A 13,631-nucleotide genomic window follows, 5' to 3' on the forward strand; every position below is an offset into this window, starting at 1 on the left:
GCATCAGTTCATTCGGATCATAACTCCGTCTCAGTTTGAAGAAGTCACTTGCATGAGTGATGAAACATTAGTCCCAATGAAAATGCTACGTACAGAATAAACATTTAGGGATTTCTTTGCTTGGATGATTGTGCATAAAGACACCTTTATCTGATATTCAACATTGTTTCATTCATTAATCTGAGTGTGACAGAGTTGCTGTTTTAAGCCTGAAACTGAACCTTAAGACTGAACATATATACATATATATTAATTCACACACACAAACACTTATTTTTTTGAGGGTCATGTAATTACAATAATAATTAGACACAAAAGCAAAAGTGACAGGAGGCAACACAGAAAAAGAATTTTTATTCATGAACTGTTTTTACAAGCAGTCCTAAACTTCCTACCTGTCTCAAAAACAAAATAATCATTGAAATAAAATAAATTTTATAATAATCAATGAATATTATCAATTACATATCAGTATTATGACCTTAATTTCAATAGCCCAAAGCCAGTAGTATTTGTGTTTGTCTGTGGCATCTGGAAAACAAAACAAACAAGGAGGAGAGTTTCTGACGGGCGGACACTGGAGGATTCTACAGTGAGCACTCGGCTGAGAGCTCGTCGGCGTGGAGGAGAGACAGCGCGAGAGAGCTCACCACACACGCAATAAATATCAAAGAGCAAAGAGTCCGGCATTGAAACAAAGATTATCATCTGAAACTCGCAGGTACAATATCTCTAATAAGTCTTTATGTGCAAGATTCGAGCTGAAGTCTTCACCACGAACAGTTATACTCACATCAAACCCCGCCCTCCCTTCAACAAATCCATTTTGTTTTCTACATTAAATCTTTTAAATAGACCTAGAGCATTTTGTCATTTCATATACACATATATATTTATATATACTTTGATTTTTTCCTTTTTCCTATACGCCATCCTTTTTAAATTGCCTTATACTGAGCGTGTCTGAGCAGAAAATCTGTGAGACGTCCAAATAAAAAGTCTACTGCTGAACATACAAAGCAATACCAAGGCTCACGTCCACTCTCTCTCACACACACACACACACACACACACACACTCACACGACGTACACACAGTGTGAGGAAAACGTTCAGGAACGAGTATGCAGAGCTAGATGGTGTGAGTCTCAATGGCATCGTGGTGTGCAAGCCAGTGCGCGCACACACACCTACGGAAAAATGTTTGGTCACAGTTTTGTACCCTTCAGAGATTCCACCAAAACTCCCACATCAATGTTGTGTTTGTGAGAGTGTGAGTGTGTGTGTGTGTGCGCGTGTGACTGTACCAGACCTGGTAGTGAGAGGTGTGAAAAGTTGAGAAAAGGAGGCTTCCACTCGATCAGCAACAGTTATTTGGCACATTTAACATCTATTAAGTAACACATCGGGATAAAAAGGTGCAACAACAGAAATTTCAATAAAAACCATTTTGGTTTACAAAAATAAAAGACACCTGGAGAGGTGACACATTTTCTCTCTAAGACGATAACATCTGCCCCTGACTGGTAAAGGCTCCAAAGAAAAAGAATCACAGAGCACCCTAAACAAACCCTTTTTCCAACTCAAGTCACACATCACAGCTCTGGAAATGCATGGACATCACAGATGAAGACACTGTACTGGATGGAAAAGAAAACCCCTGAAGTAAACTGCTTTCTCTCCTCTGCTGCACACTACTCTGGACTGCCACTGCGCCACCCTTGCCTTGAACCCTGGTGAGGTTCCCCACCAAACTGTAAAAAGTCCAATAATTTAGACAAACCCATACACCTCATCTGAACTGTGTCACATTCAGGAAAAAATCATAACACCGTGAGAAGACAGACGAAAAGTCCACCCTGAAACACTGCAGTAGGTCCGCAGACAATGCTCGTGGACATAGCTTTCTTTAAGCTCAGCTATGGTCCTACTTGAGGAACGTAGACAGATGGCAGTGAGGGGGATCAGAACACTGTACTGGCTACAAACTGAGCATATATTTAAAGAGCAGTGGATTGGCTCACTTGTTGTGCTCATCTGTGTCCTCTGACGTGATGGATCTGATGTAGTGCAGCAGCTCTCTGACAGCAGACACATTTGGCCCAAATCCGGGCTGCTTCTAGGACTAAGGGCTCAGTCACAGCACAGGCGGTGGCTGTGCGGCCCAGCTGTGGGCAAAATGCCACGAGCCAGGCTGGCCATGAGCAGAATTTTGACCAAAGGCCGTGACAAACTTCACATCGGGCCCACCTGTAGCGGAGAATGAATGTGACAAAAATGAGGGCCGCCGCACTTCGGCTAAGTGTTCAGTGCAGTCCAGACTGAGCCTGTAGACTCATCGTGTGGACTTTCTCAAAGACAAATGCGTTTGCATTCCCTGGGTGTAACCTCAACATGAGGCCTGGTGGTAAATCTGACAGGAGCCTGCTCAGGCTCAGAGCAGGCTCAGTATTTTACTGCACATCTAAAGAAAATAAGTCACAGATCATTCTGTTCTCGTTTATTCTGAACCTGCATTTATCTGCTCTCTGGAGAAATGTAGGCTAACACCAACTGGATAAAATGTGAACATTTCAACCACTTAAAAACCAAAAAAAGAAAAAGAAAATAAAAAAGCCTGAAATAGCATGAACATGAAAGCTCATATAGAAGATCTATGCATCTAACTGGGGTATTTGAGGGTGGATTTTTCCTTTAATCAGCTTCAGCTTATTGTCTTCATCCTCCTCCCTGCACACAGTCTGCCCACAACAGCTGACTGCTCCAAGCTGTTGCCCTGCATGGACAATGTGTGAGCGGGAACAGACTGCTGATTCTTGTGCTTTGCCTGGGAACAGGTTCTTACATTCTGATGTACTCATACTGGCACAGTCCAACTGAGGTAATGCAGCTCTGTGAGTGAGCCCCCAGCCCTCCTCTTGCCACCTCTGAAAGACCACAAGACAACAAAATCCTGTAAAGGCAGACAGAGGAGTTGCGATCAAGCTAACACACTGAAGTAAAACAGTGATGCGCAGACAAAAGGGTGCTTATATTGTCTTTATAGTCTTTGCCTCCCTCCTGCTCCTCTATAGTTACAGTGTTGTCCATGGTTACCAGTACATGTACGCCAATCTTCATGGCTACCATAGCAACCAGCTGCTGTTTGTCAGCCAATGGAATCTCAGTCTCTGTGGTGACTAGAGCCAATGTGAAGCTTCCTGTACTTGTGCTGGAATGATCAACAGCCTTCCACACATACACTGTGAGGGTCCGGGAGGTTGGGATGGCACGCCATCTGCCAGCAGAGCGGATCCTCCTGGGCGCTCAGGTGACTCAAGTAAAATATTAATGTTGGCACTTTTTGCACTTCAGTAACAGTGGGAGGAATGTTTCAGAGGGATGGATGAGGACAACCAGCCTTTGTTTTCTACATTCTGTGGTAGCCTGGTCTCTTCTGGACCTGAGCATCAGCTCTGTGGAGGAGTCCATCAGGCTGCTGAGAGCACACAGAGTGGGAGGACACTTCCTGATTAATGTGATTTCAACAGCGAGGTGTGTGGTGTGGGAGGTGGTTGAGGAGGGGCAAACAGAGAGAGGAGCAGCCGTTAGTCCTTGTGAAGTTCATGTGGGGATTCTTCAAATGTCCAATGGTTCAAAATCCTTTCTTCCTCTTACTGACTGGCAGGGTCCCAGAACGCACACACATTTACCCCCCCAAAAAATAAAAAAAAAAGAAATCACTATATCGCTCTTGATTGGTCGTCATTGTGTGTGCGCCGTCAGCACCGCGCACACACACACACACACTGAGGTGATGTGGGCAGGTGTCTTGCAGCTGATGAGGGGGTGGGAGGTGGGATGCAGTGTGTGTGTGTGTGTGTGTGTGTCTGTCAATGTGAGTGCATGTGTTTTTATGTATATGCGTGCTCTTGTGTATTCACAGGCCATTGCTATTGCGGTGTGTGAGGGGGGGCTTGGAAAGCTCCACTACTCCAGCACGGCCTTTCCCGATGACTTTAGGAGCACGACGCAGAAGTTTCTGGGCCTCCGTGAACGCCTCAGTCAGCTCTTTCTTCCACTGCACAAACTCTGGGTCACTCTGCGCACATACATACACAAAAAAAAAACAAGACATCAGCTTGTTTCATTCATCTCCTCTACAGCACTAAAGCATACAACAGCCAGAGGACGTACTTCACACTGCAGCACAAACTGTTTCCCTCCTTTGATGCGCAGCAGGATACACTTCTTGTCTTTAATCTGCGTTTCTTCCACGGTTACGATCTGCTCCATCGTCAGCAGGTTTTGCTGCAAAGATAATTGAGTGATCACAAAGTGTTCAGATGGATTTCACCAACAAGACTTCTGGCTCTGGCTCACAGCTGCTGCAGAGATGTACACCTTACCCCTAAAGCACTAAAAAGCACTGGCACAGAGGATTTCAGGGTGTGTTAGGACAGTCATGGAGGAACTCATGATGAAGAAGAGTAATGGGGAATTTAGACTTATTATGTGTTAAATTTCTGCTGTAGCTACGCTGGTACTGCAAACCCCTCTGAAACCCTACTACACGTCGATGCATCACAGCCGCAGATGGTGTGACTGCCCTGTTCTGTGCCATGGAGTAGGGATGGGTATTGTCACTGATTTCTATAATCGATTCGATTCGATTCAATTCAATTTTGATTCACACAGTCAGAAATATTATAATTCTGATCATTTATCAGTACATATCCATATTTTTATATCTATGCATAAAAACAAAGCTGACACTTGCGACACTTGAAATCAATTTATAACGCAATATCGATTCAGGATTTACTGAATCGATATTGCGTTATTCAAGCTAAAATTAATTTGAATTGGAAAATTTTTTTATTTATTTATTTTTTTAAATCCACACCTACCATCAAGTCCTCCTAACCATTACGAACTACTTTTCCCCCCACAATTTTTAAGTGAGGCAACAAACAACAGTCTCAATGCACGGACTCACAAATGTCAGCAGATTCCTGAAGGGAGACCGCTGCAACTACCAAAATGGGTGTGTTGGATAAACATGTTCGCCTCAAAAAAACCCTCAGCATAACAAATAGAGAGCATCCAGGAGGGGAAAAGTCCCAGGACCATATGTGTTTCTACCAGGTGGCTCTGTGTATAAAACACCGAGATATGACCACATGGTAATTAACATGTAAAACACTCCAGTGTAAGCACAAATAGTGTTTTTTTTCTTTGTTTTGTTTGTTTGTTTATTTTAAAGTCTTTCAGATAGAGCCTAGCTGGGTTTTCCCTTTAGTTTTGATGAAAGTATAGTGCAGTGCACACATTACACTTACACACAAATAAGCAGTGTACTTCATGGAAACACTAACACAATCAAGACCGTGCAAGTGCTCCTTCACTTGTGTTGTTAGGCTAATAGCTGCAGTCTGAGATGGTCTGAAGCCTGCAGTGAGCTTTGTTGTCAGACGGTGGCAGCGAGCTACTCTTGCTTGTGCTGTTGGTGGTCCGTCGGCCGCGGAGGAGAGCAAACATACAAAGAGCTGACGTAAAGTTGAGTGTTAAACACTGCAGCCACACTCTGTGCATTTAATGCTTTATTTTCTGATCTTTACGGTTTTTTTTAATGTTCTTCTTATTCTCCTGTTCCCAGTGACCTCTCCTGTTGCTCCCTGCCCACTTGTAAACCAATCAACACCGAGCAGACATTTCCATAATCTGCTTCCAGTGACGTGCAGTCCAGACTGTGGAGAAATGCATGGGAGCAGGTTTGGGGTGGGTGGTCCACCCAGAATTGTGCACGTGGACGGACACATTTGCAGTACCATAAAACCAGATCGACAAAGAGTAAAAACTGAAGTTGACTGACTACCAACTTTCAAGCGGGGAGGCAGACTACAACTCTAAACAGCAGGGGTGCTGAGGACACAGCAGGGACCTGAGCCCGGTGGTAACACTCACCCAGTCTCTCTGCTTTTTCAGAGGTTTTAGCCACCTCTCCTTCAGAGTGGAATGAGCACAGACAGACAGACAGACACACTGACCAAAAGATGAACAAGCCGAAAGCCCTCAGCCCATGATAGGCGCTCACATGACGTACAAACGTGCAGTGAATTTAAAGTGTATGCTGTGAGGCAGACTCACCCGAGTGTCGCCCTCTCCCCTCCACTCCACACGGTTGGGGAACAGATAGAAGTATCGGCGCTGCCACTGAGTGAGGAACGGGTTCCCGAGCTTCAGCATGTAGCCATGCATAATGCAGTCCTTCCCCAAGGCATAGTCTGCACAAAGGCACACACAGTCAGGAGGTGTACTGACAGGATATCTGTACTGGGCTGTGTGTGGATTTGTCCGTTATTATCATTACCCTCCTCGTGGCCCAGCTGCTTGTTCTTAGCCCTCTTGCGGGCCTCATTCTTATCGGTGTCCAAGTTGACAGCTTCGTAGACTGTCTCTGCCACCTCCTGCTGCCAGCGCTCTGAGATGACCAGAGGAAAGTTCTTGTAGAGCTCCTGGTCACTGTCCAGCAGCTAAGTCACACACACACACAAACACAGACAGAGTGCAGCATGTTTAGTTATACATATGCTTATACCAAGACGTAGAGCCTAAGTGACAAATTCCTACAGCGGCCTTGAGGTGCAAAACATCGAATCAAAAAAAATATAAGACTTCAGTTTTTGTTTGATGATGTTTGGAGCTGATGTTAAAATGTGTCCTTATGATTTCAGCCTTCTGTCAAGTTGAGTTGAAGGCATTCAATAGTAAAGTTGCCTTTATTTTTGGCCCTCTAGCAAGGTTGAGCCATTCATCCATATGTAGCAATAATACACAATTCCTGTCTGCTCCTCTTAAAACTGCAGCTACAGTCCGATCGTGATCAGAATCCTTTAATAATCCCTAAGGAAATTATGTGGTTACAGTTACGCCAAGAGAATAGCAGTAACAGACTGAGCTAAATTAAATAATATAATATAGGGCTGTGTGATATGACCAAAATCTCATATCCCAATATAAGAATTCTATCGTCCGATAACGATATAAGTCACAAAAATGTAACATTTTCTGTAAATTCTGTGAATCTCGGGGAGCTCAACTTGAGGGAAGTGTTTCCAGCTGCGCTTCATGTAGCTGGAGTCGAGTGTTTTAACTGATGCATGAAGCGATACATTTTTTTCTTTGTTCACCGTTTTCTTTGTATTTATTACACGACGTGCTGCGGGGAAAAGCCCGTTCTAACGTTTGATTCTAAGGTTTATTTTCTAGCACCTGGCAGCTCTTTTTTACTTCTCATCCGTAAATAATCTGCTCTTTCACGTGATTCAGTTTATTTTGAAAAGTCTCAACAGGAGCTTTAGCTTTATTGTGAAATGTTTATGTGGAACATAAACAAGCGGACACGTGATGGTGTTACCGTCGTTGTTGCTAACCACAACGCATAAAAACAGGCGCTTGTCCGTACATAGTGTGGTTATATAAAATATAAGAGAAAGAGAGAACTTTAAGAAATTAATATAGCCACTACAGTGACCATCAAAACGATGAACAAATATTGCCATAAACAGTTTATTTTGCGACACCACGAAACAAACGATAGTGTAAAATGAAACGATAGACGTTTTTATATCGTCATCCGATATATATCGTTATATCGAACAGCCCTAATATAACATGTTGCAAAGTTTACAAAATATAAGAAATAGCTCTAATATAAGTACAAATGATGGCGCCTGGTCAAGTTTGTACAACAGCAGCAATACAAATGTTACATGAACTGCAGCCATCTTGGGCTGTGAGGTCAATTCTTCTCTGACTCTCCAAGTTGGAAATCTACTCAGGATTTCAGACTTTCCTCTTCAAATGGAAGAGCAGCACAGAAAGAGGAAATGACAGTGACCTGTCACCGTGTGAAACATCCACCCACAGGAAAAAACAATGAACCAAACACTGGCCCTAAATGCTGCTGCCTTTTCTGACATTGTGTTGTGTTTTACAGCACATGGTCACCGGAAGCTAAGCCCTATTCTGTCTCAGAGTATTGTGCTTTAAATCTTTCCTCCTGCTCTTAGGGAAATCTGAGGCCTAGCTTTCTGTCTGGGGACAAAACAAATAAATAAAAATCAGCTTTCCAAAATGCTCAAACAGTCCTTTAAATAGTCTAGTTCACTGTTCTTTGCAGCAACATCTGGAAACATTACATCATCGATAGAAAAATCTTCCACCTACCGCCACATGTCCAATGCCAAACAGGTGTCTTAAATCTGCTGGGATCTGACATTTTCTACTTTGTTTTTGTTTTATTTTTTACTAAAATGAAGTCTTTAGAAATGGATTTCTTACTTATCTACATTCTGCTGGCAGATCATTTGATACACAGCCAATACTAAGCAGTCTAATATAAATGGCCTGCAATAAATCCTACCATGTCGGAGATCCTGGAGGCTTAAGTCTGTACAACTGTATTGTGTTACATAATATCTCTAACCTATTTAAATCAATCATACTGCAGTAATCTATCTGCTCACACCAGGGTAGACTGGGGCTATACACCTTCCTTGGTGTGTTAATGCTCCAACTTTTACTATCCGGCAGTTGTTTTGAATATTAGTCTATTGTGGCTCCTAAGCTTTGGATTAATCTTCCTCTTCACATTAGGCAATCGACATCAGTGCTGGTTTTTAAATCCAGATTGAAAACACATTTTTATTCACTGGCTTTTGACTCAGTGGTTGACTGACTTGTATTTACTTATATTTTATTGTTTTCGCTATGTTTATTATTTTATCGTATTTATTATTCTTATGGTATCTATTGTGTTTCTATTGTTCAGCACTTTGGTCAGCCTTGTGTGTTTTAAAGTGCTATATAAATAAACGATGATGATGATGATGATTAGTCCCCCGCTAAAGATGCTGGAGATGCTGGGGAAATGCAAACAAACACTCCTGTGTTTCATTTCTGTGCGCTGGAGCAACAGAGAACAAATAAATGTTAACTGCAGCAACATTAATGTTAATGAAAGAGGAAACTGCTGCTGCAGAGCAACCAGGAGACTGGTGCTAATGTTATACAGCAGCTTTCTATGAACCCTTTCTACAAACTCACTTTCTCTATGTGCTTTCTTCCACCACAGTCTGAATTCATGGTTGCGAGATCACTGAACATCTTTTTCACCTTCCACTCCTGAGATACGGAGATGAATTATGGCTAGAAACGTGCTTTTGCACAACATGACATCACACTCTAAGTTGACACACACTCAACACAAAATAGAATGACTTCAACATTTGTGGAGGAAAAGCGATAATTAATGTGCTTGTTAAGTAAGATTTCCCTTGACCTTTAACTCTGGCGCACAAAAAATCGAATTAGTTCATGTCCAAGTTACCACCAGAGTCTATGCTTATTTAAGTATGCTTTAATAAGTATACTTAAATAAGCCTGCATAAGATGGAGTATTCTAAGCCTGCATGTTTAAAAACCTGCAGCTACAAGCAGGCTGGCGTGTCTGACACAAATCAGGAAGCAGAGATGTCACTGAGCTGTATCAAGTGGCTAATTTATTTAAACCTCTCAGGCTGCAGCCCTGCTGTGAACATGCACTACAGCTCTTGGGAATTTCATTTCCTTGAAAAATATTTAGTAATTTTAGTAAGACGTTTCATTCTGATCAGCTCTTCTTTGCCCTGGTGAACTTCCAACATTAGAGAAAAATACAGCTGCTGTCTGACTCTCTCTGCACACTTTGTATGACTAGAAACCAGCACATCGCTGAACACAGCAGCCCACTGCACACATGGTGTCACATCTCTGGTAATCTAACATGAAGGGAATTGAAACATAAACATCACGGGACTAAGAACATCTAATGTCTGTGAGATTATGGTTAAAAGTCTACCTAGTTTAACAAATAAAGCCGTGTTTTTCACAGATTTATTGCATGTCTGTGTGTTAAAGGAAGAACATGTGTGCGAAATTTATAAGGCACTCCTCTGCAAACATTTTGATAAACAAGTACATGTGACAAACAGCAGTCATTGTTTGGTTCTGCTGTTTGGGTGCACTGGCAGAAGGTTTTCATTGCAGAACGAGGACTACTGTCACAAAATGTAATCTAACAAAGTAAAGCTGAAGCTGCTCTGAGTACAGGGTGTAACATGTAACGTGTGGATGGCTGGTAAACTGTGACTGCACTTTAAGAACACAGCAAGTGGATTATCCACTAATAACGCAATTACTGAAATGGGAAAAAAACAAAAACAAAAGAAAAGCCAGTGGGTAGGACACACTGAAGCTGTCTGATTTCTCAGACTTCTTCTCAGCTCAGATAAAATAATTATTGTGGGTGATTTTAACATTCATGTAGATGCTAAAAATGACAGCCTCAACATGGCATTTAATCTGTTAGTAGACTCAATTGGCTTCTCTCAAAATGTAAAAGAACCCACCCACCACTTTAATCACACTCTAGATCTTGTTTCAACATGTGGCATAGAAACTTAGCATTTAGATTTACAATAATTGATTACACAGCAGTGGGGAGTAGATTTCATCACAGTAAATGTCTTTCTGAAAATGCTGTACCTAAGTTTAAGAATATAATTCATGTGCTGTTATCATCTTCAATGCCCTGTACCAGCACAGAGCAGAGCAGCTACCTGAACGCTCCTCCAACAGAGGTCAATTATCTTGTTAATAATTTTACCTCCTCACTATATGAATGAGTATGGCACTGGATACTGTAGCTCCTGTGAAAAATAGAGTCTCAAATCAGAAGTACTTGACTCCCTGGGATAACACTCAAACATTCACCCTAAAAGCAGATAACTCGTGAGCTGGAGAGGAAATGCCCTATCACAAATTTAGAAGATCATAAATAAAATAAGAAAATAAGAACAACCCCAGGTTTCTCTTCAGCACTGTAGCCGGGCTGGCAAAAAGTCAGAGCACTGACTGACCATCCCTTTAACGTTAACTAGCTTCCCTCAGGCATTATCATCAGAAGGCATAGCATACTTATTCACGGCTATGAAGATAACACCCAACTTTATTCATCCATTAAGAAAGATAACACACACCAATTAGTTAAATTGCAGAAATGTCTTAAAGACATAAAGACCTGGATGACCTCTAATTTTCTGCTTCTAAATTCCAATAAAACTGAGGTTACTGTACTCAGCCCTAAAATTCCTGGAAATATTGTATCTAACCAGATTCTTACTCTGGATGGCATTACCTTGGCCTCCAGTAACACTGTGAGGAACCTTGGAGTCATTTTTGACCAGGATATGTCCTTCAACGCACATATAAAGCAAATATATAGGACTGCTTTCTTTCATTTGCGCAACATCTAGAGTATTTAAAAGTAGAATTGGAGGCAGAGCCTTCAGTTTCCAGGTCCTCCTTCTATGGAACCAGCTTCCAGTTTCGATTCGGGAGACAGACACTATCTCTGCTTTTAGGATTAGGCATAAAAACTTCCTTTTGGCTGGATTAGGTGACCCTTAAACTTCCCTTAGTTATGCTGCAATAAGTGTAGGCTGCTGGGGAATTCCCATGGTGCATTGAGTATTTCCTCTGCAGTCACCTTTCTCACTCACTCATGTGTTAATAGACCCCTCTGCATAGAATCATTACTTGTTATTAATCTCTGTCTTCCTTCTCTCTCCCCAACCGGTTGCATCAGATGGCCGCCCCTCCCTCAGCCTAGTTCTGCTGGAGATTTCTTCCTGTTAAAAGTTTTTCCTTCCCACTGTTGCAAAAGTGCTTGTTCATAGGGAGTCATATAATTGTTGGGTTTTTCTCTGTATGTATTATTGTAGGTTCTACCTTACAATATTAAACACCTTGAGGTGACTGTTGTTGTGGTTTGGTGCTATATAAATAAAACTAAATTGAATTAAAATAAACAGAGGAGATGGAAGTGTAAGATTGTTTTACCTTGATGCCCTTGGTGTCCTCTTCATCAAAAGATCCAATGTCAAAAGCATCTGCAGCGTTCACCTCTCCCCTTGGAGGGATTAAAGGAGGAGAGTACTGGACAGAGGAAGAGGGGGAGAACAGACACATGGATTTCAGAAGAAGAGGCAAAACGTGAAACAAGTGAGAGGACGATAAAAGCAAAACAGGAGTGTTGGCAAAGCAACAGTCCTGTAGCAGTTCTTCCTTCAAGGTAACCATAGCAACAGTAATTGGCATGGACTAATGTAGTCCAATTCAGAGTTAGTCAGTTAGTTAGCCTCCATTAGTTTACCTGATTGGAGGCAAAACTCCAAGATTGTATGTGGCTTTCAGTTTGAATGATATATTAACCCTAACAAAGACTCTGCTCTTTGACCCTAAGTCAAAGGGTCACAAAGGCTAAGGTCACACTGCAGGTCTTAATGTTCAATTCCGATTTTTTGATCAAATCCAATTTTTTTTGTCTGGTTGTTCACACTGATTTGAAAGCCTACCCACTGAAGTTAGCACTACCTGCTAACTGCTAACTCCTAAGTAAACATTGGCCCAGCAATGGATGCCATCAAGTCGTAGTTTTTTAGTAAACTGGATGGCAAAAGCAGAGCAACAATTAATGTGGCCAGTTATAGTATGTGAACTGGGGGCAAACACTTATAACCAGATAAGTTTGTGGCCTTGGAGACAATATCATTCGTCAGCAGGTGAGGCGAGTAAAACCTGCTGTAAGGCTGAGCCCCACTTTCTGCTGTGAAGGAAATAATTACTGTAGAGATGTGAGGCTGATAGACAGAAACAGACGTCACAGACTCATTACTATGGCAAGAATCAGCTAGACTCTTCTGCTGTTGAAGAACCTCACAAAACTCATTAATTTATCGCATGAATAGTTGTGCCTCATCTGATACTGAGTATCAGTATCAGACTTGTGGATATAATGTCATATTCAAAGTGGGCTCAACTTGTCAGTTTTTTTTTCTTTGCTAATCATGACAGCAACAATTATAAATGTACATAACCAGCAGCTACTGCAGCTTTTGTCAGCATAGCTCTGAAGACCTGTTCATGACCTCTCCTGCATTATAGCTATAATAGTATAGATCAGAGTTGTATACCATGTGATCGCTGTCTGATCAAACACTGTACATTAATCAGCTCCATCATGGAAACCAGACTTGGATTATAAGCTTCCAGGCAAGAAATCCCGAGAGAACAAAGAATAAAGCTGATTCACAACAGAAGTGAACCTCACTTACCTTCTGGAGGTAAACTTGCTGCCAGTCAATGCCTTTGAAAAACTGATGCTCCTTCACCTCAGAGGCTCTGCGTGCACACACACACACAAAACGGTGTTACTTCTCATATCCACACTAGGTGGCAGTGTTTGCCATAATACAGCCCTCTGACAAACGCACACAATTCTGCCATTTAACCCCAAGCAGACAAAGATCCGTCCCTCAGCTTTAATTATAAGCTGATGCAAAATGACAGCAATGATCAAATTAGTTATGAACTCAGCTTCTATTAGTCCACTTCATGTCCATGACCATTTGTCCCCAGCGGACTGCAAACTACACCACCCAGTGTTATCAGACTTAATGAGCACATTTAGCAAAATCTGTCTAACTGATGAATTTATCTGCATGTCTGTGTATATAAACACTGATACATGACAGAGGTTAAAGTGAA

At 41.9% G+C, this 13,631-nt stretch overlaps 1 protein-coding gene across 2 annotated transcripts in view; it reads right to left on the bottom strand.

The window, feature by feature from the left end:
- Positions 1 to 324: 324 nt before the first annotated feature.
- grk3 (G protein-coupled receptor kinase 3) overlaps positions 325 to 13,631 on the bottom strand; it is a 72,383-nt gene continuing 59,076 nt past the window's right edge. For both annotated transcript variants that reach the window (XM_006797348.3, XM_006797349.3), the window contains 6 exons: positions 13,199 to 13,265; positions 11,925 to 12,020; positions 6,352 to 6,514; positions 6,129 to 6,265; positions 4,176 to 4,289; positions 325 to 4,080 (listed from right to left, as the gene is read on the bottom strand). In XM_006797348.3, the coding sequence (XP_006797411.1) occupies positions 3,919 to 4,080; positions 4,176 to 4,289; positions 6,129 to 6,265; positions 6,352 to 6,514; positions 11,925 to 12,020; positions 13,199 to 13,265 (739 nt within the window). In that variant the 3' untranslated portion in view covers positions 325 to 3,918. The remainder of the gene's footprint in view (positions 4,081 to 4,175; positions 4,290 to 6,128; positions 6,266 to 6,351; positions 6,515 to 11,924; positions 12,021 to 13,198; positions 13,266 to 13,631) is intronic.

This window comes from Neolamprologus brichardi, chromosome 7 (genome assembly GCF_056152115.1).
Source record: "Neolamprologus brichardi isolate AB-2024 chromosome 7, ASM5615211v1, whole genome shotgun sequence".
In the NCBI taxonomy this organism is placed as follows: domain Eukaryota; kingdom Metazoa; phylum Chordata; class Actinopteri; order Cichliformes; family Cichlidae; genus Neolamprologus; species Neolamprologus brichardi.